Source organism: Amphibalanus amphitrite, unplaced genomic scaffold (assembly GCF_019059575.1).
Source record: "Amphibalanus amphitrite isolate SeventyFive unplaced genomic scaffold, NRLGWU_Aamphi_draft 000655F_arrow, whole genome shotgun sequence".
Classification (NCBI taxonomy): domain Eukaryota; kingdom Metazoa; phylum Arthropoda; class Thecostraca; order Balanomorpha; family Balanidae; genus Amphibalanus; species Amphibalanus amphitrite.
The window spans coordinates 247,328-273,557 of record NW_024882149.1 but is presented as its reverse complement, the minus strand read 5'-3'; the positions used below and the strand labels follow the sequence as shown (position 1 = coordinate 273,557).

General features: G+C 50.7%; 2 protein-coding genes across 2 annotated transcripts; both read right to left on the bottom strand.

The window, feature by feature from the left end:
* Positions 1-306: 306 nt before the first annotated feature.
* LOC122364086 (uncharacterized protein K02A2.6-like) lies at positions 307-4,121 on the bottom strand. Its single transcript, XM_043334150.1, has 3 exons — positions 3,853-4,121; positions 591-2,718; positions 307-312 (listed from the first exon to the last, which is right to left on the bottom strand). Exons 1-3 carry the CDS (start codon positions 4,119-4,121, stop codon positions 307-309), a joined length of 2,403 nt encoding a protein of 800 aa, XP_043190085.1.
* On the bottom strand, positions 4,094-25,613 carry LOC122364084 (collagen alpha-1(I) chain-like). Its single transcript, XM_043334149.1, has 6 exons — positions 25,445-25,613; positions 25,136-25,176; positions 23,100-23,555; positions 21,341-22,025; positions 18,586-18,723; positions 4,094-6,837 (listed from the first exon to the last, which is right to left on the bottom strand). Exons 1-6 carry the CDS (start codon positions 25,525-25,527, stop codon positions 6,657-6,659), a joined length of 1,584 nt encoding a protein of 527 aa, XP_043190084.1. The 5' UTR covers positions 25,528-25,613; the 3' UTR covers positions 4,094-6,656.
* Positions 25,614-26,230: the final 617 nt, after the last annotated feature.

Below are 26,230 nucleotides of genomic sequence, written 5' to 3'. Positions count from 1 at the left end.
CGACTACAACGCGTGGGCATGAAACGTCTACATTTTACAAATCACCTTGGCGCCGGTTCGGAATTTGCAATCCGCTGACACGACTTGGGTCTTCCCTAAAAATAACAAAGCAACCTCGCACAATTCTGGCGCAGCTGATACGAACACTGAACAGCGCAACTAAATTCACGACACAACACCACCCCTCTCTTTGAGGGAAAACACACCCTATGAAAACACCCAGGCACAGGTACGGTGCTGAGCTAAACTGTACACGCGCAAACTCGCCTAACCTACGGCGAGAAACGCTTCCGCGGCCTACGCACCCTACGGCTGCGGCGCGGGGCCGCATGCTCGTCAGAGGCGGCACCGACTGGCGCCGCTGGGACTGGACTGGTACCCCTGGGCGGCTCGGGACACACATCATCGGTAGGAGCGGGGTCCACGGTCACAGGGGCTGGGTCAGTAGGCTCGGGCTCGCCCCCGACTGGGTAAAAGGTCACCGGCACCTCGCGATCAGCTTCCCCCGGGCGGCCCGGTACCAGGCGCCTGGCATGCACCCGCTCACCTGTGGCCAGCCTGTAGCTGACCGGACCGGTCCTGCGGCTCACCTGCACAGAGCGCTGCCCCTCGACCCGGCCCGTCCCGGGCTTCCGTACTCGCACCCAGTCGCCAGCTTCCCATCGCGGGGCGGCCGTGGCGGTGCGGTCATACCGGGCCCTGTAGGTCTCCTGGTACGACTGGTGATGCTGCCGGACAGCTCGATCCTCGGCAGCACGGCCGGACGGGGTCACATCGGACGGGGTCACATCGAGAATCGTCCGCGCCTCCCGCCCCCTCATCAAAACAAAGGGCGACACTCCGGTCGCCGGGTGGACCGTGACCCGGTACTCACCCAGGAACTTTCTGACAAACGTCGAGCGCGGCTCCCTCGCCAGGCGAGCCGACTGGATGGCTTCCTTAACCGTCCGGTTCAGCCGCTCGACCATGCCGTTGGTCTGCGGCGAATAGGGCGAACTAAACGTCTGTTTGACGCCCATGCGACCCAAAAACTCGGCGAGTCGGCCCGACCGGAACGCAGGGCCGTTATCTGACAGTAGCTCCAGCGGCACACCTTCGCGAGCGAACACTGTCTCCAGGAACTGGCAGATACTGTCTGCCGTCGCGTCCTGGCAGAGCGCGACCTCCGGCCACCGGCTGTACATATCGACGAGCACAATGCCGTAGCGCTCAGACGACGGACCTCTCATGGGACCGATCACGTCCACCATGAGGCGCTGCCACGGTCCATCTGGGATTGGGATGGGCTGGAGGGGCGGCCTCTCCCTCCGCACGTGCCCATCGTGCTGAGAGCAGACCTCACAGCTCTTCAGCAGGTCACGCACCTGCCGGTCCAGGCGCGGCCACCAGAAACGCTCACGAAGCCGCTGTTTTGTGCGGACCACCCCCTGGTGGCCCGCGTGCGCGTTAGTCAGAACGCGCTCGCGCAGCGCCGCTGGCACCACCAGCCGGTCGCCGCGGAGCAGCAGCTGGCCATGTACGGACAGCTCGTCCCGTACCTGAAAGAAACCAGCTGCTCGGGGGTCAACGTCCCTCTGGCGGGGCCACTGCCCGGACACGTACCCACGGACGACGCTGAGACACTCGTCGGCCGCCGAGGCGTCGCTGAGCTCCTCCTCAGAGATGGCTGCTGCCACCGTCAGAGCTGCAATCTGGAGATCGTCATCATCCGGCCACCAGGTCTCGGCTACCGGCAGCCGTGACAGGCCGTCGGCCACGGTGTTCCGCTCCGAGCGGACGTACTCAACGTCGAAAGAAAACTCGAGCAGGCGGGCCTCCCACCGCGCGACACGCCGCCCGACGCGCGTGGAACCCTTGGGACCGAAAATGGTACACAGAGCCTGATGATCCGTGCGCAGAGTGAATTTCCGCCCCCAGAGATAGTGGCGAAACTTCTCACAGGCCCACACCACGGCCAGCGCCTCCTTCTCCACAGTGGAGTAGTTACGCTCGGCCGGAGAGAACGACTTAGACGCGTACACGATGACCCTGGGCGACCCCGAGGCGTCGATCTGCGTCACACACGCGCCTGCTCCGACGTCGCTGGCGTCGGTCGTCAGCACCGTGGCGAGCGCGGGGTCGAACATACCCAGCGCCGGTGACTGACGGATGGCGTCCTTGACGCGCTGGACGGCGCTGGACAGCGCCGGCGACCACTCGAACTTGTCAGCGCGCAGCGCAGCTCGCAGCGGCTCGACCAGGTCCGAGTACCGCGGCATGAAACGGGCGTGGTAGCCCGTGGCTCCCAGGAAGGCGCGGAGGCCCTTCTCGTCCTGTGGCTCTGGAGCCTCCAGCAGCGGACTGATCCGCCCTGGGTCGATCTGCACACCGGCCGCTGAGATCCTGTAACCGAGGAAATCAATGTCACGGCAGCCGGTGGCACTCTTGGACCAGTTCACTTTCACACGGTGGTCCTCCAACCGCCGCAGCACCTGCTTCAGGCGAGCGTCATGCTCCGCCTGGGACGGTGCGTGGATGATGATGTCGTCGAGGTACACCTCCACCCCGGGGATGCCCTCCAGCATCGACGTCATCACCCTCTGAAAACAAGGGCCGGCACTCGCCAGACCAAAGTTTACACGGCGGAACCGGTACAAACCCTTGTGGCTGACAAACGTGGTCAGGTTCTGGCTGTCGGGATGCAGCTCCAGCTGGTGGTACGCGTCCTTCAGGTCCAGCCTGGAGAACATCAGCGAACCACGGAGCCGATCGAGAACGTCCTCAATCCTCGGGAGAGGATGACCATCCGTGATGACCGCCTGGTTCACCCTCCTCATGTCAACGCAGAGGCGGATGGCACCGTCCCGTTTCCTGCCAACGACCAGTGGTGATATCCAGGGAGACGCGCTCACCTTCTCAATCACACCCTGGGCCTCCAGCTCATCAATCCGGGCATTCACTGCGTCCAGCACAGCCAAAGGCAGGCGGCGCAGTGGCTGGCGCACTGGTGGTACCCCTGGGTCAACTGTCACTCGGTGCTGGTACCCAAGGATAGCGGGTTGGGCCCCCGGAGAGGCTGGTAGCTCGTCAGGTGGGCTGGTGGGTTGGGCAGGCTCAGGAGAGGACACACAGGTGGGGTTGGTGGACACACTGCACACACGGTTGCCCACAATACAAACATCAAACACTTCCATCAGGTCAAGGCCCATCAGAGCGCGTCCTGACGGCACAACATACACTTTGACCAACTCGGTTTTCCCCCGGCATGACACATGAACACTTTTCACCCCCAGCACATTTAGCACGCTCCCCCCGTAGGCACAAAGGCTCTCCTCGGCTGCCCCGAGATCACCCTGCACAGAGTCCCTCGGCAGGATGGAAACTGGAGACCCTGAGTCCACAGTGAAAGTTACCTTGAGCCCCTCTACCTCAGCATCAAGGGTCAGCGGCACGGCACTAGCCCCAACAGCTAGCACCTGGACACTAGAAACCACACTAGCACCGCAGTGCTGGGCAAAGTGGTTGGTCTTACCGCACTTGGAGCACTTCCTACCGAACGCTGGGCAGCTGCGGTCACCTCTGCGATGTCCAGGGCGCCCGCAGCCCCAGCACTCAGGGCCTGCTGTCTGCTGCTGTGGTTGCTGCCGTCTCGGCTGCTGCTGCCTCCCCTGCGGAAGCTGCTGCCGTCCTTCCTGCTGCTGGGCTGGGACCGGGCCGGAGCGTCTGCGTCTGGACCCCCCTCGCTGAAACTTCTGTGGCTGCAGGGCCTGGACAGGCACAGGCACGGCTGGTCCCTCGATCACCCTTGCTTCTCGTTCAGCAGACTCCAAGGTGTCGGCCAGAGTCAGGGTCTTCTCCAGAGTCAGACCTGACCCTTCCATGAGAAGCCGCCGCCTCAGCTTAGAGCTCACGGTTTTCTCAATCACCTGGTCCCTGATAAACTCGTCCATCTGGGCACCGTACTCACACGTGCTGGCCAACTGGCGCAGCACGGAGACCCACTGGCTGGTGGTCTCACCTGGTTGCTGCCCCCGGCTGCGAAAGCGGTAGCGCTCAACACAAACATTCTGTTTGGGAGCGAAATGGGCCTCGAGGCGGCGCAGGCACCATTGGAAGTCGTCCTCGCTTTCCAGCTTCTCCATGGGTGGCAGATTCTCAAACACCCGCTGCCCCTCCGTCCCTAGACAAGTCAGGAGGACAGCTTGGCGACGTGCGGGAGGGAAAGCGTCACCTCCGACCGCACACAAAAAGTTCTCAAACATCCTGACCCACCGAGGCCAGGGAATCGCCGGCTCAGCTCCAGCGGTGGGCAAAAACGGCGCGGGAGCCGCCGCGAAATCCATGGTGAAAAATCACTGTTCGAAGTCCTCAGTCGCCACTTTGTTGTGTTGCCTCTTCGCTGTGGCCTCGTGAGAGGCGGGCGGCCGAAAACAATCACCGGAACTGCCGGACCTGTATTCTGGCCGCCGCACAACAAGATGCCAAAAACCCACGTGACCAACGCCTACGCCGCCATTACCGGAAGTCCACCCCGGACTTAGTAGTGGGCCGATGCCGGTGACTAAACACGAGACGAGAGGGCGGTGAGCGTTCTTACAATCGTAGTGCCTATCAAATAAGAAACTAAGCACGACTACAACGCGTGGGCATGAAACGTCTACATTTTACAAATCACCTTGGCGCCGGTTCGGAATTTGCAATCCGCTGACACGACTTGGGTCTTCCCTAAAAATAACAAAGCAACCTCGCACAATTCTGGCGCAGCTGATACGAACACTGAACAGCGCAACTAAATTCACGACACAACACTAATGACCTTGAAAACATGGAATGATTACGTCAGTGGCTATGAAGTAAAAGTTATAGTATTTGGTTATCATCGATAATTTTATTGAAATTCTTCAGAATGATTTGTTTTTCAATAACTTTAGCCTGGCCTAGGCCTTAGTAAACTTAATGTGATTGTGGTCACTGAAAAGTGGTTTATGCTTTAATGGTGATTTCCTGAATAAATCTATGCGTAAACAAGTATTCATGTTTGTTGAATCGGAACGGACGTTCGTAATTGTTGTTTCATAACAGCTTAGCAACAAAATCAAGTGCACGGAATGTCGATCACAATAAAATTAAATGCGCAAAAAAACGTTTGTTTTGGAATCATGCGCGGTGTTTATAAGGTGACGTGATATTTATTACCAAACTGCTGTTGTATTTAAGGAAACCGATGCTGAATTTGAATCATTACATTAACGAATGTCTTTTTTACGAATATCTTCACATTGGTAAAACAAGAATGCCCCAGGGCCGAAAATACTTATCAAATGCCTTTAACACAGAGGAGCAGCGGGCATTTAGCGCTTAACGAAATCACCTGCTATTCTTAACTTTGCCGCCAGAGTCATTTTCGGTCGCCGTAAATTTGATCATGTCTCCCATCTCCGGGACCAACTCGGCTGGATGGCACCTAAATCAATGGCTGAATACCATACCCTTATCACGGCGCACAAGGCCATCCAGAGAGGTGAACCCGAGGAGATCGCGCCCCTTTTTTCCAAAAATTCCCAAACACGAGCAAGGTCTACTCGCCAAGACCACCTTTTCCACTTACCGCGACCCCGACTAGAGACCGGAAAACGTAGATTCGCCTACCGTGCCGCGGCGCTCCTAAATACTCTCCCCCTCGAGCTAACGCAGTTGCCTCCAGCCAGATTTGCCCGTGCTGTAAAAAAGGGGCTTAAGCCTAGCCAGAGTAGCCATAGTAGCTAGCCTCATGACTCTTGGACTATGAAAGGCAAACGAGTCTGTGTGTACATAGTTATGAACGCGGCTTCGTGCGGGTTACACCAAGTATGTGCGTGTTCGGCGTTCGCGTTGTGTATTTCGTATCCGTAAGTGTGTGCGTTTTCTTGTGTAGGTATTTCTTGTGTTATCTTCAACCAGCTCGGACTCGGAGTGTAATCGCCACGCCGATTGTGGATTGCTCTTGATCGTCAATACATACATACATACATACATACATACATACATACGCTAAAAAAACATACATCGGCATAAGGTAAACGAGGAATGGGCATTTAGCTTTTCCAATGTTGTTGCCAAGTGTGTTATCGATAACATTTTAAAATGACTAACATCAGATAATGAAGTTTGAAAACATTAAATTGCATTCATCTTTCACTATTCTTGAAATGCCTGACATTTTTATTTTCTTAACGCGATGAGGCGATATCATTCTATTTAAGCAACACACTTATCTGTGATATCCCATAATCCACCATTCATTTATATTCGCACGCGGCGCGCGACTTCTCATTGGTGAACAAGCAAACAAGCACAATTCACAGCGGGGGCCAGCCGTCCGCCGCGCCGGCCAGGCGCGCTCCGGGACGCGGGCACCCGTCCAAAGAGCTCCTGTTCCACTGAGAGCTTCCAGCGGAGGCGGGCGACCGCCTATGGAGCCTCCGACACTACGGCACGGCAGGCCAGCGAGGGGGGCCTCCAACGCTCGAGTGAGGCCTGAAAGCCACCGTGGCTCCTGCGGGCTTTCTGTCAAACTTGACAGCCTGACACATGAGCGTGCAGGTCAGGTTTCACTCCTGTTTGACTCCTGGCGCTATTCCACAGTTCACTTCACTCCGGTCTGTAAAATAAAACAATGACAAAAACAAGGAAACAAACTATTCCAGTCGCACCACTCGCCGCCATTTCGCCGGTCGGGCGCTCCGTGCACCGGTCTGCCGCGGTGCACCGGTTTGTCGCATCACTTCAGTTGCTCGGCGCTGTGACGGCCGCCGTGGTGCAGTGTGCTGTCGAGCAGCTAGCTGTTTCGTCAGAGTCACAAGGTGACGGACGGACACTCTGAAACAGGCGGCAGCGCTTCACGTATTTGCCGCTGAACTGTACAAAACACTGCCATTCCTGCTTATAAAACTTACGCTACATTTTTTTTTTTTATCAACGAGTCTCAGATAAAAATGCACTGAGTTCCAAGGTGTTCTGAGGTTCCAATATGCTCTGTTTGTCTGCTGTTCCTTCGTCAATTTTAAAGGTAGTGTGCCACCTTTGAAAGATTTCCTATTTTATTTTTCCTAGGATAAGAAGCTTCTGTTTTTACCTAATATTGCAAAAAAATCAAAAATGGGCCTGGAATAGTGCCTTTTTCGCCTAAAAGTTTATCGGTTTTTCGATATGTATAACAACTGTAGTGGGCTGAGCTGCAAACAGGCGTCGGCAACAATCGCGAATGCGGCGCACATGTGACAATAAGCAAAGGTCATTATAGAGTTACGACGTACGGGAAGGAGTTATCAGCTGTCTAATCGTAGACAACACAATGTCGAGCCTTAAACTGTAAGCCTGTATTGGTATTGTTTCTTTTATTTGGCTGTCGAACATTATTTACGGTTTGAAATATGATTTTATGTAAAATAATTGATATGAAAAAGCCGTCTCTTAAGTTATGACCCCATTTCACCACACGCAAGTGGCAGAAATGACAATGATCAGCTGACGCATTTTTCTTGGCCGAAGTCAGAGCGCGCGGCCCGACGCACCACCACCGCACCACAAAGTATGAGCAGAAGCCGCGCCCAAAGCCAGGGCCCCGGTAACGTGAGGTAGCCGAGTCGGGGCAGCGTGCGCTGACCCAAGCCGGGGCCGCAGCTTTGGGCGCGGTCTACCGCATCCCCGCGGGCAGCCCCGGGCTATCACATGACACCGGGAGGACGCGCGGCCCCGGCTTGGGTCAGCGCACGCTGCCCCGACTCGGCTACCTCACGTTTCCGGGGCCCTGGCTTTGGGCGCGGTCTACCGCACCACCTAACAGGCGTGTTCGAAACCGCAGGAGATGATGGTGAACGGGTTTATCGAAACTTGATTGGATGAGCATATCGGTAATAGCGATTTCAGTGTGTGCATTTATTGTTCATAGTGGTGTGAAATGTGGTTGGGGTACGACCGACAACCCGTCGGGGCGAATTTCGCACTGGGGTACTCAAAATTTGAAGAATTTAAGACGTTTCCATGAGTTGTGAAGGTATGGATAAGTTCTAAAAATCCGGTTCTCCTTATCTGGGCCATTAACTCCATACGGTCCAGGAAAGCTGGCACACTACCTTTAATGTTACGTTAAAAATGAAAGTTGTTCGTACGTAGCTACCTATGTAGCTGTTAAATAACAAGAGGGTACAGTTTGATATAGGGCTAACGAATTACCTATGAACATCTGAAGTTTTCATTTATACAGTTTTGAAACGATTTAACCCTCGCCCGTATTGGTGTTTTGCCAGCCGCGAGCGTATAAGGGGGAGGGGTCCGTTCACGAATATCATGTTAGTCTTGATCATAGATGATGTCTTCATGCATTTAGGCCAGGTCGGGTCAGGTCAGGTCAGGTCAACCAGTAAGGGTCCTGCCGCCGGGTATTTGTAGTAGGTGTCAACTGCCTCTGATAGCTTCGTAACGTGTTACGAAGGTGCCAAAACTACTTCGTAAATGTTCAAATGGTTGCTAAATTCGAATTCAGCTCCAAAAACTAGCCTGACAACATGTAAAAGCCGAAAAAGTGAACCGAGGACATCAAAGGTCAGTGACATGACCGGACCTTCAGGTGACCTTGACACCCACCCTTATGCATGGGACCAACAGCATATTAGGTACATGTTTTAACGCCTGACACCTTGAAAAGACTGCAAACGCGCGGCCAATGCGAGCCAGCATACGTCGAATCACGATTCCGGCCAAACATGGTCTCGAAAAGTAGGTCACAGGTCAAAGGTCATTTGGGACAGGATCATGCAATTTTCAGGGTAGGTGTAAAATTGATTAAGGCGAGGGTACTGAAAGTTTCATCGCGATCGGCCGCTTTTTACGCGAGTTATTCGCGAAAAACCGAGAGGGGGGGGGTCCGTTCGACCCCCCATACGGGCGAGAGTTAGGTCTAAATTGCGCGTAGTAAGACAACAGTACAGTGCGTTCCCAAATAAAATGAAGTTCGGTAATTGTATATTGATGGAGACAAGTAGAAAAACACGGAACAAATAGTGCATGGACGCGTTTCGATTATTAAATCTTCATCAGCATGACATAATCACAGAGAAAACAAGATATATATATCTTGATATATATATCTTGTTTTCTCTGTGATTATGTCATGCTGATGCAGATTTAATAATCGAAACGCGTCCATGCACTATCTGTTCCGTGTTTTTCGAAGTTCGGTAAATTTGACAGCAGTTTCCAATGACGGATGAGATTTGTCACCATACCGATAAGCTTTGAGCTGCTATTCGTTAAAGATAAGGGTACGTGCATTGTTTTGGTGACACCTTGCATAGATGATGCAACACGTTCGTGCGGTCGGCCGGATGAAAAAGTACCTAGGACTTTGAGCTGGAAGAGTCGTTTTTGCTACCATTCTTTCCCTTGCCTTGCGTCGTTTTTCAAACATCCGGGTTATCGAGATGGCGGCATTTTTCACGTCTGCCACACCAAGGAATCCGTGGCGTTGATAGAAGAATTTCATATACTACTGCACACCATTTAGCGTTCGTAAGTATGCAAGAATGCGTAGACTGCTCTCCAGAGTCGTCTAATTTGAAGGTATTTTGGCCGGTGCCGCTGCATTCACTTAGTGACGACTTCAGTCCTCAGCTAAAAGAATCAAAGGAACGTTTGAAAAGTTCAAAGCCTGCCCGATTAAAAAGCGAGGCTAGAATGGAAGGTATTGCAGAAAGCCGCTTTTGTTAAAGTGGCAGGTTTGGAAAGATAAGGGTTTGAGTGCGCTCGAGATTATTTGTTTTTACCCATTGAAAATGCATTGCGGCTTTATCATATATCTTAGTATGTCACATATCTTAATTCTTAATCATTAATATAATCAGCTGATATAACTTTAGTCAGATACTGGACGGTTCGAAACGTTTGAGTCTTTCATTCTTGTACTTTCCATAAGCATGTGGTTCCCCTGAACACTTCTCTATCTGTCGTCTCCCCTACACCTCTTTGCTGTCATCCCGTGCGTGCATGGGCTGTAGTCCATAACGCGAGTGATTGGCGGGGCTCTACAGAGTACAGAGCCTCCCCCTCCTATCTCCGAAACCACTAGTCCGATCTTTAAAATTCAAAGGAGGTTTGATAGCCCAGGAAAAGATGTTGGGCAAAAGCCAATATTGCTGACCTCGAGGTCATTTATGACGTCACAGGTCAGTTCAAAGTAAAAACAATAATCATGTTGGCATGTTCACACCTAAGGCTCTGGCGGTCACTGAGCAAGTGACATGGAGCTGAATTTTAGTTTGCAATATTGTGCATACTGTATCATCTCATGCAAAGAAATTAGTGCTAAAATCACTGAACTCTAATATATACTGGAAGGAGCATTGGTGACTTGTTTTTGTCTATCGATTTCCGCCATGTTGTGTATACCAGAAATATAAATTGCATGTACAGTGGATCTTATTAGGATCTCCAGACGTAACTAGATGGCGTTGAGCCTTAGTCGAGTCCATGTCAAATTCAAGGAGAGGTCACTACCGAGCTGGGCCCGATGGGGAGGGTGGGGAGGTGGGCGGGGAGGGCGGGGCGGGTGGCGAGGTCACGGTGCGGGTGACCTGTCAAACAGCCTCGGCGGCCGGCGCGGTGGGGCACTGCCGTAGGCAAATGGCGCACTCCAGCGTTGTTCCATATCGCGGTGGTGGGCCGGGCGGCCGGTTAGCTTGGCAGCTTGGAAAGAAAGGATAATAAGGCATGGTTTTGCTGTGGCCGGTTCACCTACTTATGATGCACCCAGAGTAATGCAAATGTGGCGTTGATAATGCAGCTGGCAATGGAATGCTAGCGAATGCTCCGAGCGCCTAGCTATAAGGATTAAAACCCTCGCCCGTATTAGTGTTTTTCCAGCCGCGAACGTAAAAGGGGGGGGGGGGGGTCCGTTGGACCCCCCCCCCCTTGCCGTTTCGCCCCTGATCGAGCTAGAGCTTCGCGGAAAAAAACGAGCGTGTTGCCCGTGACGAGAGGAAGCCGATGATATCCAATTTTAAGGTCCTAGGTCATTGGTTGACCTTGCAGGTCAGGTCAATGACCCCAAAGGCGGGAAAATCGGGACCTGTTAGAACGTCGTAAAGTGTGGCTGCTTTGGGGTTTTTCGGGGTGCTGATCACGAATATCATGTTAGTTTTGATCACAGATGATGTCTTCATGTATTTAGGCCAGGTCGGGTCAGGTCAGGTCAGGTTAACCAGTAAGGGTATTCGTAGTAGGTGGCAACCGCCTCTGACAGCTTCGTAACAAGTTACGAAGGCACCAAAACTACTTCGTAAATGTTCATATGGTTGCTAAATTCGAATTCAGCTCCAAAAACTGGCATAGAAACATGTAAAACTCGAAAAAGTGAGCCGAGGTCATCAAAGGTCAATGACCTGAACCCTGACCTTCAGGTGACCTTGACACCCACCCTAATGCATGGGGGCAACATCATATCACATGTTTGAACGCTTGAAACCACGAAAAGACTGCAAACGCGCGGCTAATGCGAGCCGACATACGCCGAATCGCGATTCCAGCCAAACATGGTCTCGAAAAGTAGGTCACAGGTCAAAGGTCATTTGGGTCAGGGTCATGAAATTTTCAGGGTAGGTGTGAAATTGATGAACGCGAGGGTACTGAAAGTTTCGTCGTGATCGGCCGCTTTTTACGCGAGTTATTCGCGAAGAACCATGGGGGGGGGGTCCGTTCGACCCCCCCCCCCCTATACGGGCGAGGGTTAAGATTATTTATGTCTCCTGAAATTTTCATTGAATATAATTCAAGCACTAGGTATTCGTTCGCCAGTTTTTTGACCGGCTGGCGTTCCTTGCGTAGAGCGCGCTTGGGCAAATATTTAGGTATAACGCAGGTGATTTTTTTTTTTTTGCTGGTAAGACGCCTTTAGGGTCCAATCAAGCAGTGGTGGCGGAACACCTTGGGACCCTCCCACCTTAACATTAGATTTGAGTTGAGATAGCCAAAATGGGGTCCCTGGCTCACAATTACCGGTTTCGGCACTCACAACATCGAGAAATGCCTTAAATCGGAAATGTTGAATTTCAAAATTGCAGCATTTTGATTCAGAGGGGCTAATGCATAGGAATACCCCTCTGAATGTGTGACGTCAGCGCAGATATCTAATGATTTTTAAATGTTTGACTAAAACGTTTTGTAGCACGTGGTGGTATATGCTGCTTTGCGCGCAACAAATGCCGCATTTTCAAGTAAAGTCGCTAGGAACAGCGGAGATCCCAAAAAGTAAACAAAAGTAAAAACTAAAAGTCTAATATCTTGAAAACCGGTGAATATTTTTCGATGAAATTTGGTAGATATTCGTTTTTGCTCTTTCTGAACCGAGCGACATCACTTTCATGCCAATTCATTAACTTTTTTGAAGGTGGGAGCCGGGAGGGTCCCATATGAAGTGGGGGCACTGCCGACTTTTGGTCCCATTCTTTCCATGCAATGCCCATAGGGCTAATGTTAAAATGCCAAAATCAAACGGGGGCACGGTGCCCCCCGATGCCCCCCCCCCCGTTCCGCCGCCACATGAAATCAAGTCGCTAAGAGACGATGAGGAAAAGTGGACGAACGCCACATTTCTGTGCATGAAGTCTCGAGTTAAAAAAGCTGAAAGTTATTATACGTGTAAGCTAAAAAACAATAAGATCAGTTAATAAAAATAATTGACCCGAAATTAACGTCTGTTTTGTCTGACCATGATTGCATGTATGACCCCGGTCCAGCCTGGTTCAACTCGGCCCAACCTGGTTCGGCTCCCCCTTTTTTAATATAAATTTGGCCCGAACCTTTTGAATGGAAGGAATCACAAGGACAGAGTCCCCGCTAAGCTGAGCTAATTAAGCGTTGACCCTGCCATCTACCCTCCGATCAAGCAATTCCTGGTCTATTGCAGACTATGGTTTTGAGGTTTAGTCTAGGGCAAAAGGGTCTATGGTTTAGAGTCCAAATTTTAACGTGCGCACATAGCCGCGCACGGCCGGTCCCCTCACTGACTTCGCCTGGCAGCGGCCTGCCACCAACCACAACCATACCCGTCAGGAGGCTAAAAAACGTCAAGCACACGTTGTGTTTCGAACCCGGACTTTTGCAACCGGGACGTGCGCCTTCACCACATGGCACATGGAGTCCAACGCTCTACCGACCGAGCTATACCGGGACGGACATTTACCTTGGGGTTTCGCCTCGTGACATTGACAGACGTCAGACACTTTGACCGAACTTTAGCCGAAACACTGAGCAAGCTGCGCAGGGCGATAGGTGCTCGTAGCGTTGAGGTTGGGTAGCCTGTGAGCTGAACGCGATGTCGTGAGTTCCATCCCCACTCCCGGGTCTGGTTTTATCATAGACACAACAAAAACCTTTCCCTCTACTGCAACACAGCTAAGCACGATGACATCTTTCCCCGATATCTTTCCCCAATATCCTCCCCAAAAGTCAAAATTATCGCTTATAAACGTTTAGCTAAGTTTCATTTTTTAGGAAAATATTTTTGGTCATTTGTCTGGAGCCATTTCAACTCTTTTTTTTTCTTTTCTGATTCTTTTCGACCCGATAAAACCCACCAAAACTGAACGTGCCAAATGAAAAATATATAACTCAAATAACAGTTTAGAAAAGCCTCATGCATCATGAAAAGCATTATGCAACTACAGTGGCGGATCCAGGGGGGGGGGCAAAATGGGCATTTGCCCCCCCCCCCCACGGCATAATTTTAGCATGACGCCTATGGACGAGGCATGGAAAGAATCGATAAATTTTTATGGTTTGCCCCCCCCCCCAAAAAAAAAAAACTGTGAGCTGGACCCGCCTCTGTGCAACTATCGACTGAAAAGTTGCATGCTATGAATACGTCCTAGATTTCAATTATCATTGTTCAACATTTTGGCTGGAACTGACGCTGCCTCTGGCTTGCCCGTTTGTTTGAGATGATGATTCCCTTCAGTCGCGTTCTTGCCGGTTCCACATGAACAGGATACCACCATACCGGAGTGAACGCACCCGCAACCATCATCCCCTCCCCTCAGCCTCGGCGCAGTGGCGGGCGGCCCTGGGCGGCCCACTCCCGGCGCTACGCACGCCCCATGCGCCGTGATACCGCGTCACTCCCCCTCCCTCCTTCCCCCACAATGACCGGTGACCTCACTTCCCTCGGGATTTGGACTCGCCCTACCCCGACCGTAGCGCCACGTGGTGGCTCTGGAGATCTTAAATAGACCCACTGTACGGTAGCAGAGGTGCAGTTTAGTGAGAGGTACACTACTCAAAAGTGCTGCTGATTCATGCTTGCAGTTTGATTGCAGTGATCAACTTTTCAAGACTTTGGTATACACAACATGGCGGAAACTACCACAATATTGTATTCAAACAAAGAAAACAGTACAAACATGCACCTCAAATAGGTATACAAACTAGGGTTACCCGCGTGCTCCGCAACGCGAAGGGGGGATTTTTTGACCCGTGGGTATTGGGTTGGTCTGTGTCGGTTTGGTTGGTAGATATCCATTTCGTTCGATTGCTTTTTGACGGCCAAGCATTTTGTAAGAAAACAAAAAGATACATCGCATCGAGGTGCCCGTGTCGTATTATCATGCGTTCTACTTTAGAATGATTCGAAAACTGGCGTGAAGTCTTTTGAGGGCCATCGATGAATTTCGCTAAAAATGACGATGCAATGGTTTGGAAAATTTACGTTTTTTAGAATACTGTTGCTCATCATGCAAAAATGAAGACTTAACCTTGGTCAGAATTGAATGCTCTTTCCAACGGTGCCATTTTTGATTGCCAGATACATCAGATCATGGAGCAAAGCCATTTTGATGAACAAAGTGACACAAAATTGACAAACACCATTTTCTCCCGTGATTTGTACCACCTTGATTTGGATCAATCAGCTTTTCACAATTTTTATATGATAGGCGGTACATTTCTCTTGCCAACAGACGTTGTTCCAACTCGCCCTGTTTAACGGTCACCTAAAAATAAAATCAATTCCAAAATCCGCCAAAAACCGCAATTTTTCAACAAAAGTGCCCTCCCCGGTGCACGTGGCGCGTGCTATCCTCTGTATCGCACACGATTCCATTGCTCATTCAATTATCTACACGATGCTGTTTTCCCCGTGCCGGTCGGACCCCTGGTCACCAAGATATTGCACGGGAACTGGACCCGTGTCGGCCAAAATTAGCCGTTTTCGCCCGATTTCGCACGCCGATTTATACATGTAAAGTCTATGACGCGAATTTGCACTTTTTGAGCACGCACCACGCGCTCCCTATCAATCCGATCAAGCTGAGACCCCTCAAAGGCACGTCGCGCATCCTTGATCTATAAGTTGTGCAAATTTCACCGGGATAGGTGCAACGGTCTGGCCTGTAGTCCACGCAAAGCACCACCAAGTCGGGACCTCGGTAACGGACAGACGCACCCTCCTCAAATAGTAATATAGACAAGCGGCTGCGCCACTTGCTTTGCTGCGTGGTAGGAGAAAATTGCGGCACCAGCCAATTTGCTTTCGAATGGTGTTCGTTTCAAATCGATATGTTGGCTAGAAGCATATGTAGATATGGACGGAAATGTGAAGAGAAAAAAGAGCTGTTCTGGGGGCTTTGTTGGATGAAATTTCGCTGATACGGGGTCAAGATGGGCCAAAGGGGTCAGCCCCGGTCACTTTAGGTCAGGCCAGGTCACATAGGTCGCCTCTCGTCCGATCGGATCAGCCCTGGCCACTGTTCTACTTTTGCCTCCACCACTACCCCTACCCCTACCCCTACCACTACTCCTACCTCTACCACTACCCCTACCACTACCCCTACCACTACCCCTACTACTACCCCTACCCCTACCCCTACCACTACATCTACCACTACCACTACCACTACCCCTACCACTACCCCTACTACTACCCCTACTACTACCCCTACCCCTACCCCTACCACTACCCCTACCCCTACCCCTACCCCTACCCCTACCCCCCTACCAACACCGCCGGGTCATGTCAGGTCACAGAATAATTGGATCCAATCAGTACTTAAATATCAGACTTAAAGTGTTCCCAGCCCTGCCCCTATTCGTGCCATTCCATTACGCTTAATCGTATTTGTCGGAAATGGCGCTTTGTGGCATATGTGGCGCATTGCGACAAACGCGGCGCATCTGAACCTGTTGGCTGAGCATGTATCCTGGCAACAAATTGTACCCTTATCGGACCATATTTGACAAAACTGTGCGATTTGCGGCAAAAATGACGCCTTGTCACCAATGTGACGCATTGCGGCAAACACGGTGCATTTTTATACTTGGTCACCTTTCACGGTGCATTTTTATAATCTATACATTATCTCGCCACTTTTCATTCAAATTAAAAACTTGCCCATCCGCCAATGCGAGGCACCCGCCACCGATCGGCATGCATTTAGTCCACAAAGTTTGTCGACCCCGGCTCTCAATGAAGATCTACGAACCGATCAAAATTTCATTGGCGTTCTTCCAGCGCGCCCCACGCGCGAACCGTGCACCCCAGCGAGCCGAAACCTAGAAAAGGCGCTGACCCGCTCTGTCACCTATAAGGTGTGCAACTTTCAACTTCCTACGACATACCGTCTGCCTTGTAGGCGAGGTTAATTGAACCCACTACACGATGTGCGGACACACAGACTCACAGACTCACAGACGGATTCTGTTGGAATAGTAAGTTAGATATGCACAGATAACTACAGCTAAGGCTGAGCTAGACACGATAAGTCAGGACACTGAGTAACACCGCGCATGAGGTATGGAGCCAGGTCTGGGTCCGCCAGGGGGTCGCGGCTCAGATCGACATCTTGTAGCACAAAACTTGCCCTCATTTCCTCATATATCTTTCTATACATTATAAGGCGAGTAGAGATTGAGCTGATGGATTTTGAGGGTGATGATGGTATGTCTTGGTGTCCGGCAAAAGAGTGGGATGCTGATGGTGTGTCGTAGTCGTGGGTTTCAAGCGCTGGGGATGGTGGTGCTGTTGGGTTGGATTGAGCTGGTGATCGTGGCTGAGGGAGGGTGTGAGAGAAGTGGGCCTGAGTGTTACGGGTGTCATGATAAGTCTGTTGTTTCGGTGTATGATGTGGAGCTGCACGTGGTGGTGAGGTTTGGTTGGCGGGGCTCATGGAGGAGGAATGATCAGCAGAGCCTCTTATTGCTACCGCGTTTCCGCGGATGACGGCAATAGAAATTTTTTGCCATAACCAGGCCGTCTCGCGCCTCTCGCCGGTTACTGTTGTGATCCTACGGCCGAGTTCCTGCACTAGGTTGATGGCACTGGGGCCAACAACGCCTGATGTTTCGACCGCCAATGGAACGAAAATGTACTGGGATGATAAGGAGGCGTACCGCTGCACCTTTCGATCCTCTGCGGCCCGGGCCGCTGATCCTGGTTTTATTGCCGATTTTGTCAGGCTGCTTTCAGCAAAAGTATCCGTGCATGTCGCGTCCCAGATCAGGCATTTTCCGCCTTTAAAAGGGAATGTGGTAAGCCCGTCAGGACGCTTGCCGTCACCTCTGTCAAGGCCAGTAGGCTCGAGGACGGACGGGATGCCAGATGCAGCGAGGCTGCGCTTCACCAAATCGTTCAGCTCGGCATGACGGGGGAATCGACCAGCACTTTTGCTGCAGGATAAGGCGTGATGACCCAACCTGTCAACCGGGCGGCTGCATAGGCGACAGGCATGAGGCTCACATATAGGGGCGCCAAGACGGAGAGCCACTGGGCGGAAATCGTTAGACATTCTGGCCCATATACGGCCAAGGCGAGTGCCTCCCCCTGGCTAAAATAGATACAGCGCTCGCGACAGCGATTATCGTGGAAACTTGTTTTGCGTCAAAGTCGACCGAGCATGACGTTGCTCAGATATCATTTTCAAGCGACCCGGGAAGCTACAAATTTTCCTTTCTACACAAGATGCTATATTAGGATGCAGCCAGCCGAAACTATGTAGTAAACGTTTCGGGTAGATACGTCTGGTAGTTCAGAGCATTATTGCAGAAAACGGGAGTGATATTGGGCTCTGTCCCTGGCCTCTCTGTCTGGTGTCTACCGCCCTCTTTTCCACTCTCTTCGCCTACCGCCTCCCTCTCCATCTCTCTACCTAGTGTGCCTACTAGTGATGTCAATTACGGAAAATCGGAATACCGATACCAAACCAAATACCAACCAAAACCACGGGAAAATACCGAAACCAAACCAACTGGGAAACAGAGGGAAATACCAACTTTTTATCGATTTCTTAGCCTCTTATACATTAGTGAGGGCTTATGATACCAACAAAATACCAAACTGTAATATAAAATATACGATTGAAATACCAAATACCAAGTTGGTATCGGTTTGGTATCGGTATACCAAAAAGCTGGTATCCGATTGACAAATCTAGCGCCTACCGCTCTCTGTATAGTAATTAGTATACACATCTCCGTTCTGGCTCCTTCCCCACAACTGTGTTTAATGTTTACCATCACCCTCTCCACTCATCTGCTCCCCCCCCCCTTCGCCGCCGGTTCCGCTGCTCACACTACCAGTCTCACCGTTTACCGGTATCTCCTGAACCGGAGGTGCCGCCGTCGTGTGACCGGTCACCCTTCGCTGTACCGCCGACCCCGGCTAGGTACTGCGGGTAGCTGCCGCGGTAGACGCCCCGCGGGCCCGAGAGGCCGCCGCTGCCCCTGCAGACGGGACGGGGTGGTCCAGGGCTAGATACGAAACAGTGCCATATTACAACACTCAGCCTGTCTGGATTTGGGTCGGAATATGAACCAGCTACCGAGTGGAAGCTTGATAATAACCCTCTTGTCAAAATGAACATGACGTCAATATGTTATGCAACTGATCAAAGTGCACACCAGTGCACGTAGGCCTACTGCTCTGATATTGTTCTTGAGAAGCATTTTTTTTGCAATCTGTCCGTCTATGCTGATTTAGACATACAGGGGCGCGGGAACTACGTTCAGACTGGGGGGGGGGGGGGCACACCATAATAGAGATCAACCTAGGGTAATTTCAAATTTAGTTTTCTCACCGGTTTTAGGCCACTTATTTTTCATCCCTTGGCTTTTTCAAAAAAAGAAAACATTTGCAAAAAGTGTGGTATTCCGTCTCAAAGCTGTGGGGGCATCGCCCCAACGGCCCCAGAGTTGAGGGGGCAAGCTGCCCCCACTGCCCCCCCCCCCGGCTCCCGCGCCTATGTAGACATAAGCTATGATTGTGATATGGGCAAGGACAGATAACAGTAGAACTACTACTGTTCTACTGTTATCTATGACAAGGATAATAGCGATATGCGATGGACAAAACAAGGGGCTGCGCACTGTACACTTGTCAGGGGCGGATCCAGAAAATCTCCAAGGGAGGGGCCATTAGAAACCAGGAGGCTCCCCCCCCCATAATCCCACCTGTTGGAGGCCCCATCCCCAGGCCCCCATGGGGGGGCCCACTTGTTGGGCCCCCCCAAAAAAAACTGCGTTTATTGAGCTTATCTAGCTGTTCAGGCAACATCTCAACATCTGTGCAGGCTTGGAAGTGGGTAGGTTAAAAAAAAACTCATCGGATTTCGGCCACTTTATTTTCAGGAGGCCCCCTTTTCAGCTTTTTAACTTTTTAACTTTTTATTTTATTTTTGAAAGAAAATCGGCCAAGGGGGGGGGGCCATGGCCCCCATGGCCCCCCCTTGTATCCGCGCCTGACACTTGTACACTGTATATACAGTGTATGTACCTTAAGTACCTATCCTGAAGACACACCGCTATGTTTGCTCAATGACGAGACCGATCTTACGCCTTTGCGACTAATGATGCATTCACACATTTAACCGCGATGGATTTGCGAGTTCAACTTTCGACGAGTTTGCGGAAAGTTGTGGAGTTGGAAATGAGGTGGCAATGATTACTGGCAGCGGCTCAGTATAACAGAGACATCAGAGCTACGAACTACCCAGAACGACGACATCAATCAGGACCTACAAATGTAAGCCATTACTTGCTATCAAAGTAACATATTTCATTATTTGTGGTGCCGCCGACCAAAGTTTTGTACGGACCGGGACGGCCGGCTAGGCTGGTCTGCACAGGACGTTCTGACAATGATTTAAAGGAACAACATTTCAAAACCATTAGATAAAGGCTTTGAACTTTGATGAAGGTGATGTAGTGAAAGCAAATGTTTTTTTCATTGCTAAGTGCTTGCTGAATATACGGCATTTAAATCAATTAATTGTTTTGAATGACCTAACAAAAATAAATTTTTTACATTCATTTTTATTTTACCTATTTTTTGTGTGTATAAAATATACATGAATGAAAAAGCTTTAATTTGTTAGGTCATTCAAAACAATTAATTAAAAGAAGATGGCACCAATAAAAATTTATTCGTTTTGTCTTCATTTTTTTTTCACGTCTCAACAAAACAGTGAGTCCTATCACCTTGTCTACGGTCTACACGTAATTAAGTTCCACTGCTCCGCGAATTTTAAACTGCATTGCATTAATTTTACGGTACTTATCTCATAATGCTGTGTTGTTCATAATTATGAATAATAAAAGGGTTCATTATAATGAACCCTTTTACCTCGACACTTTATTACGTGTGTGGTCAATGATCCTTGTAAAAAACTGTTTCTTTTTAGACATTTCTAGCTTAAAGGGACTATCCCACCTTTAACATGGGGTTCGAGTTGAGATAGCCAAGTTTGCGGCGAGGTTCAGAAACCACTATCTATCTAGGTTGCAACCCCCGCGGCCTATTGGTGTTGAAGAAATTCGTTCCCTTCATTTGAAAATGGGCCTTGTACAAGGCCCTATCTTCAACATGGAGCGACCGTTAGTGTGACGTCACCTCGTTTAGTCATTCTGATTTAAATGGGTTTGTTCGTTGAAAAATCGCTTAAAACTTGGTCTGAACTTTGTTGTGGTGCCTACAGAGTAAAAAGAATCAGCTTTATGACAGTAATGTGGCCTGGGGAAGGAGGTAATTTTGGGCTGTGACGTCACATATTTGAAAGTTTGTGTTTGGAATATGGGAAGCCTAAGATGTTAAATGAAAAATAAATGCCAGAACCGTGTTCCTGGTCATCCAATCTATAAAGTCGGGCACAATTTAACTGGTTTTAACAACATTTTAGAAGGTGGGATAGTCCCTTTAATGGCGTCGGCTTTTTGTTGCAAAATACACGGCTAGTAAGAGTCTAAAACATAGTTTTGTAACCACTTTCGCACACTGTATAACTATCGTTAAAATTAAATTGCATTGCAAGCAGCAAGTGATACTGGGCGACTCCCCAGCCCTCACCTTTTGCCGGCAGGCCCGCCGGCCGTGGAACGGCCGCCTCCTGAGCTGACCACCGCCTCTTTCCTCTCCACCAATCCGTCGTCCACACCGGACCCTGGGCTGCCGCGGGAGCTGCCGCCGCGCCCTCGGCTGGCGCTCACTGACGGAAAGTAGCCCTCGCGGCGCACCACCCCTCCTGGGACGGCGCGCACCACCACCGGGTACACCCTGGGACCGGCCGGAGTCGGAGCGGCCCGACCCGCCGCCGGCGTGGAGCTGGACGGGGACGAGCCTTTACCGCCGTCACCAGACGCTGGGGTCCCCCGGGACCTCCGGCGGCGACCCACGTAGAAGGGGATCTGTATGAACCGCCTCCTCACCACCACGGGTCGGCGCCGCTGCACGCGTCTGACCACCACAGTTCGCGTTCGAGCTCCAGCCGCACGGTTAGTGGGCTTGGCAGCAGCGTCCCTATCAGCAGCTCTCCGTCTGGCCACTGTGGGTTCACCGACCTTCCTCTTCCGCACCGGCGGTTTGGTGCTGACCCTTCTCCTACCGGAGGATCCACTGCCGCTCTGACCTGTGACTGGCCCTCGGTCGACGGCGCCACTGCCGGTGGTCCCGGGCCGGCGAGCCGCCCTGTCTTCTCCGTCCCCCTCTCGGCAATTGTGAGAGTCATCGACACCTCCGTCGGGCTCCGGAGCTCCTGTAGGTCATAAACGATACGCTAATTGCCTCCAGGATTAACTTCGCAGTTGGACAGTAACTGGCAGATGGCACTGGCGGAGTAAAACTATGCATTCTTTTTGTGCCACTTCCATGCAGCTTACTTTCAACGGGAAAAACACCCATTTCGTCCATATCATCGACGAAACTCACATGAAGTGATCCAATCATTAAAAAAATACAATTTCAATTCCAAACAAATGCGTGGCTACAAAATATTCACATTACAATCAACCTGTTACCTGTAATCTAGCCATATAACCAGCTGGCTATATTACTGGGCTCATACGTCATACGGCAGCAGCATAGGAATGACAGGAATATGGCGATGACGCCAGACTGAATTAGTTTCATCATAACACCGTAGAGCTGCCCGTATGCGCAAATGACGGTCTATGGGAATGGGCACAATATGAATCCGTAATCAGTATCGTGTGTTCAGTTTTTGTATGATGTTACATAGAACTAGTCTATCATAACATTCCCCCAACGTTTGAAACCTGAGACTGAGAGGGACGCAGTTAATAACGATGACGCAAACTATGGTGTCTGTTGCAATCCATAAGTCATGGATGCAGAACATATTTTATCACATACTTATCTTTCAATTCAGGGGATGCATAAATATGTTTAACATTTAAATATTTAGGAACAAAGGATTTAGGGCACAATGCAAATTACAGATACGGCCGCATAGTGAGTGCTGAAAACGGGCACACAAGAACAGCAATCATCGATAGCCAGTTGAGGCTTTACGCAGCATACATCAATTATTTCGTCAATAGATTAGCTGAAATAAGTTGGTCACATGGTCATGCACTGGAGCGCATTTCGGAGCAAAAAGCTCGGCGCGTTGCAGGGACCGTGAGGGCCATCGTACATACAAGTAAGTGGTAGTTAAATAAGTAGGTAGTTAAATATCTTTTCATCTACATCTCATTTGAACTATCATATTGATGAAGCACTCGCAGCGGCCAGCGCACTTACCTTGAACCGGTCGTATTCCTGTCCAATGTCAGGGCACTTTGGATTGGGTAATCATTGGGACTCTTACCGCTCTGTATGACAACTGGAATCTTTCCTTCTGTTCTCCGAACAATAACCGGAATACGTCTTCCATTCCTTATAACGAACGCAGGAACTCTTCTACGGCCTGTAACTGGAACCCTTCCGCCACTTCCCTGGACGACGACTGGAATCCTTTTTGCAGCGGTATGAACAGGAACACTGCCTCTATTTTGTCTGATCACAACAGTATTACGTCTCTCTGGGCCGCCTGTGACAGGAACATCTCCACCTCTCCCTGCAGCTGGTCTTCCACTTCCCTCGGCGTCCCCGAAGAAGGCAGGACGGCTGTCCCCAGCGGCTCTCCCCCGGCCGGTCTGGCTGCCCTCCGCCGCCGCAGGGGAGGGCCGAGGCGTCCTCCTGGGTGCCGGCGGCGGCGGGCTGCTACCGTAGTCTCTTTTGGGACGGTACGAGCCCCCGGGTCCACCTCCCTGCCTCGGAAAACCTGGAAATTAAAGGTAGCATTGTGAATTGACGTGGTATGACATGTTTGGAGCCCTCACTATCCATATTCCGTGTGTAAGGTCCCGCGGATCACATACCTACATCTACCGCGAACAGTAAAAATCCAAACCGAACATCAACGTCCAACATCATTCAACATGCCTGCGGCAGTGGAGAGGGACCCGAACCGGATAAGAGATGGGTTTGATTGCGAGTATCCCTCCTCCCGGTTCGATGGACTGGCTTTTTGCGTGAAATCGGAGCGGTCTGATTCCCTGGGGCGGTCGGGCGTCCGGTGACCGGGTCGGTCCGATTGGTGCGCAGCGCTCGGGGCTGTCTCGCCGGCGGCGGTGGCCGAGCCGGCCCGGGTCGGATTACTGCGCTCCGCAGCCGGCGCCGCGCTGGTGACCTGGGTCCGCCCGGGCACAGAGACAGAGTCGTGTATCGAGGCCGTTCATGTAACGACAATGACGTAGCGATATGTAGCGGTAAAGATTATCTTAGCTCGAGGGGACATCGATAGGTAAGACACTTCTGAGTTTTTTTTTTCGCCAGTATCTTTTCAGAGTTAGATATAAATATAACTCAGCTATGCCGTACTTTGCGGAATGTTGTGCTTTTGTTCTGAAATGCATTTCATTGCCACTTAAGCACCCAGACTTGCTCATGCATAATATACTAAGACAAATTGATAAGGGACGATCGAAAATCAAATCAAGCGAAATCCCCCCCCCCTGAGAAATGCAGGGTAGTTAGCTGTCGGCGGTCGGGTTGTTATCTGTGCGGTTGGGCAGCGTGAAGCTGCATCTCCCTGCATGGTGCCCGCCGCCTCCCCAATGTCGCCCTTTTAGTGGGATTAGGCCAGGAACCCCAGCCAGCCCACTCTCGTATCACAGTACAACACATCGCCTGGTTTCACGTGATTGGACGAGCACTGAGCAGTGGATTAGGTAGGTAGCGGCCAACAGGACTGGGTTCTACAAGATAGCGGAAATGTTTCGGGCATGTATTAGGTAAGATATCCTTCGCTGGTGTCGATCCATTTTCTAAAAATAATAGGTGCCGAGGTAAGGTACTGTATGGGACAATCGAAACCATTTGGCTATTTTGGTCTTCTACTGATGCATTCTTTAAAGAATAAAAAACTATATACAGAATCGTTAAGCTGGTGACCTGGGGCCGTATTCACGTCGACTTCGTAAGTCGATTTTCTTTCGTAAGTATAATTTGGTATTCAAGTCGACACTTCTTAAGTTTTTATCGACGGAGTTCACGTGAATAAAAAAATTTACTTAAGAAGTAGGTCAAACTTAAGAAAATTCTTATGAAAATGATCGACGTGAATACGGCCCCTGGGGACCTGATGGTGGCAAATTTAGGAAAGGACATGTCTAAGAAGTATGATCTATGATTCGCGTATCAAATCGCATTTATACAAAACATTCGTCAGCTTATGTTAGTACGCATGTTTGTACGCGTGCAATACGACACATGCAAGCATGCATGAATACACATACCTACCTATACCTGTTTACACTCCCACACCGCGCACAGTCAGCCGAGCACAAACGAGCTCCTCACCTGGAGGCAGCATCTCTGCATCACGGCTGCCACCGACTCCCCTGGAAGGAGGCAAAACCAAACACTCAACACTCAGTTATCATAGTCATATCAGCATTCTATGCACAAATGTTCATTCAACGTATTCAATTTTGATCCACCGGTGATCTCTGGACCTGAAGAGCTTCACTTTATTCACCCCTTTCTGGCTTACCGTACTGCAAAACGTCCTTTGATGAAAGTCATACTCGGCTAATGCTTCAGCAACTTTGGACTAACCCGCCTCCAAACCACAGCACCTGTCCCAGAGTACCATAGCTCGACACTTACCCGCCTCCGAGCCACAGCACCTGTCCCAGACAGGTGGTGATGAGAGAGCAGAGCAGAATAACCACACCCGGAGCTCGCACCATCACTGGACGTCTGAACCCCAGTGAACCAGTCCTGCGGTCGCGCCTGACTGAGCCGGTGAGTCCGGCTGAATCAGAGTATACTGGCCGAGTTCGGGTGACGCGCTGTCAGGTGTCGCGGCGCTGACCTTTCGGCGGACCGACGCGGTGTCAGCGGACGGTGCAGGGCCGGCCCAGAGTGGCTCGGCCTGTCAGTGACACAGACACGAGCAGCTCCGCCCGGCGGCGCTGTGAATTTATGACGCACACCGGTGTAATGCAGGAGCATTAAATTACCGGTCTTTGTGAGTCTGAAGGAAATGTTTTGAGGTCAAACAACAACTTTGGTATTGTCATTAGATTTCAGGCACGTCATCTGCTCTCTCAGGGTGATTGCTTTCAGTTGCAACCACTTTTGCACAATGCCGTGCGCCTTGTATTTCTTTGGAATACATATACCTATGACTGAAATACCTACAAGTGATGTGAGCTGTAGGTTTGTGAGCCTAAAGTTTCATCAATGACCTTAAATTGTTTCCTCTGGTATTATGATCCTCATTTTATTGGGCCGAATAGGCCCTTGCGATGCTTATTACCTCTCTATCCCCATCTTGCTCCATCTCATTTTCTTTCACCCATCACTGTAAAAAAAACTTACAAGCCCCTCGTAGAGGAATTCTCAGCGCAAAAATAACATTGCAGGAGCGTGTAAATTTGGCTAATTTTA

Coding starts and splice junctions, on each gene's coding strand:
- LOC122364086 (XM_043334150.1), bottom strand. CDS start 4,121: ATGGAGAAGCTGGAAAGCGAGGACGACTTCCAATGGTGCCTGCGCCGC. Junction 2,719..3,852: donor CGGCGGCTTCTCATGGAAGG/GTCAGGTCTGAC, acceptor GATGTTCTCCAG/GCTGGACCTGAAGGACGCGT.
- LOC122364084 (XM_043334149.1), bottom strand. CDS start 25,527: ATGGTGCGAGCTCCGGGTGTGGTTATTCTGCTCTGCTCTCTCATCACC. Junction 25,177..25,444: donor GTGCTGTGGCTCGGAGGCGG/GTAAGTGTCGAG, acceptor GCCTCCTTCCAG/GGGAGTCGGTGGCAGCCGTG. Junction 18,724..21,340: donor GGCGGGCCTGCCGGCAAAAG/GTGAGGGCTGGG, acceptor TCCCGTCTGCAG/GGGCAGCGGCGGCCTCTCGG.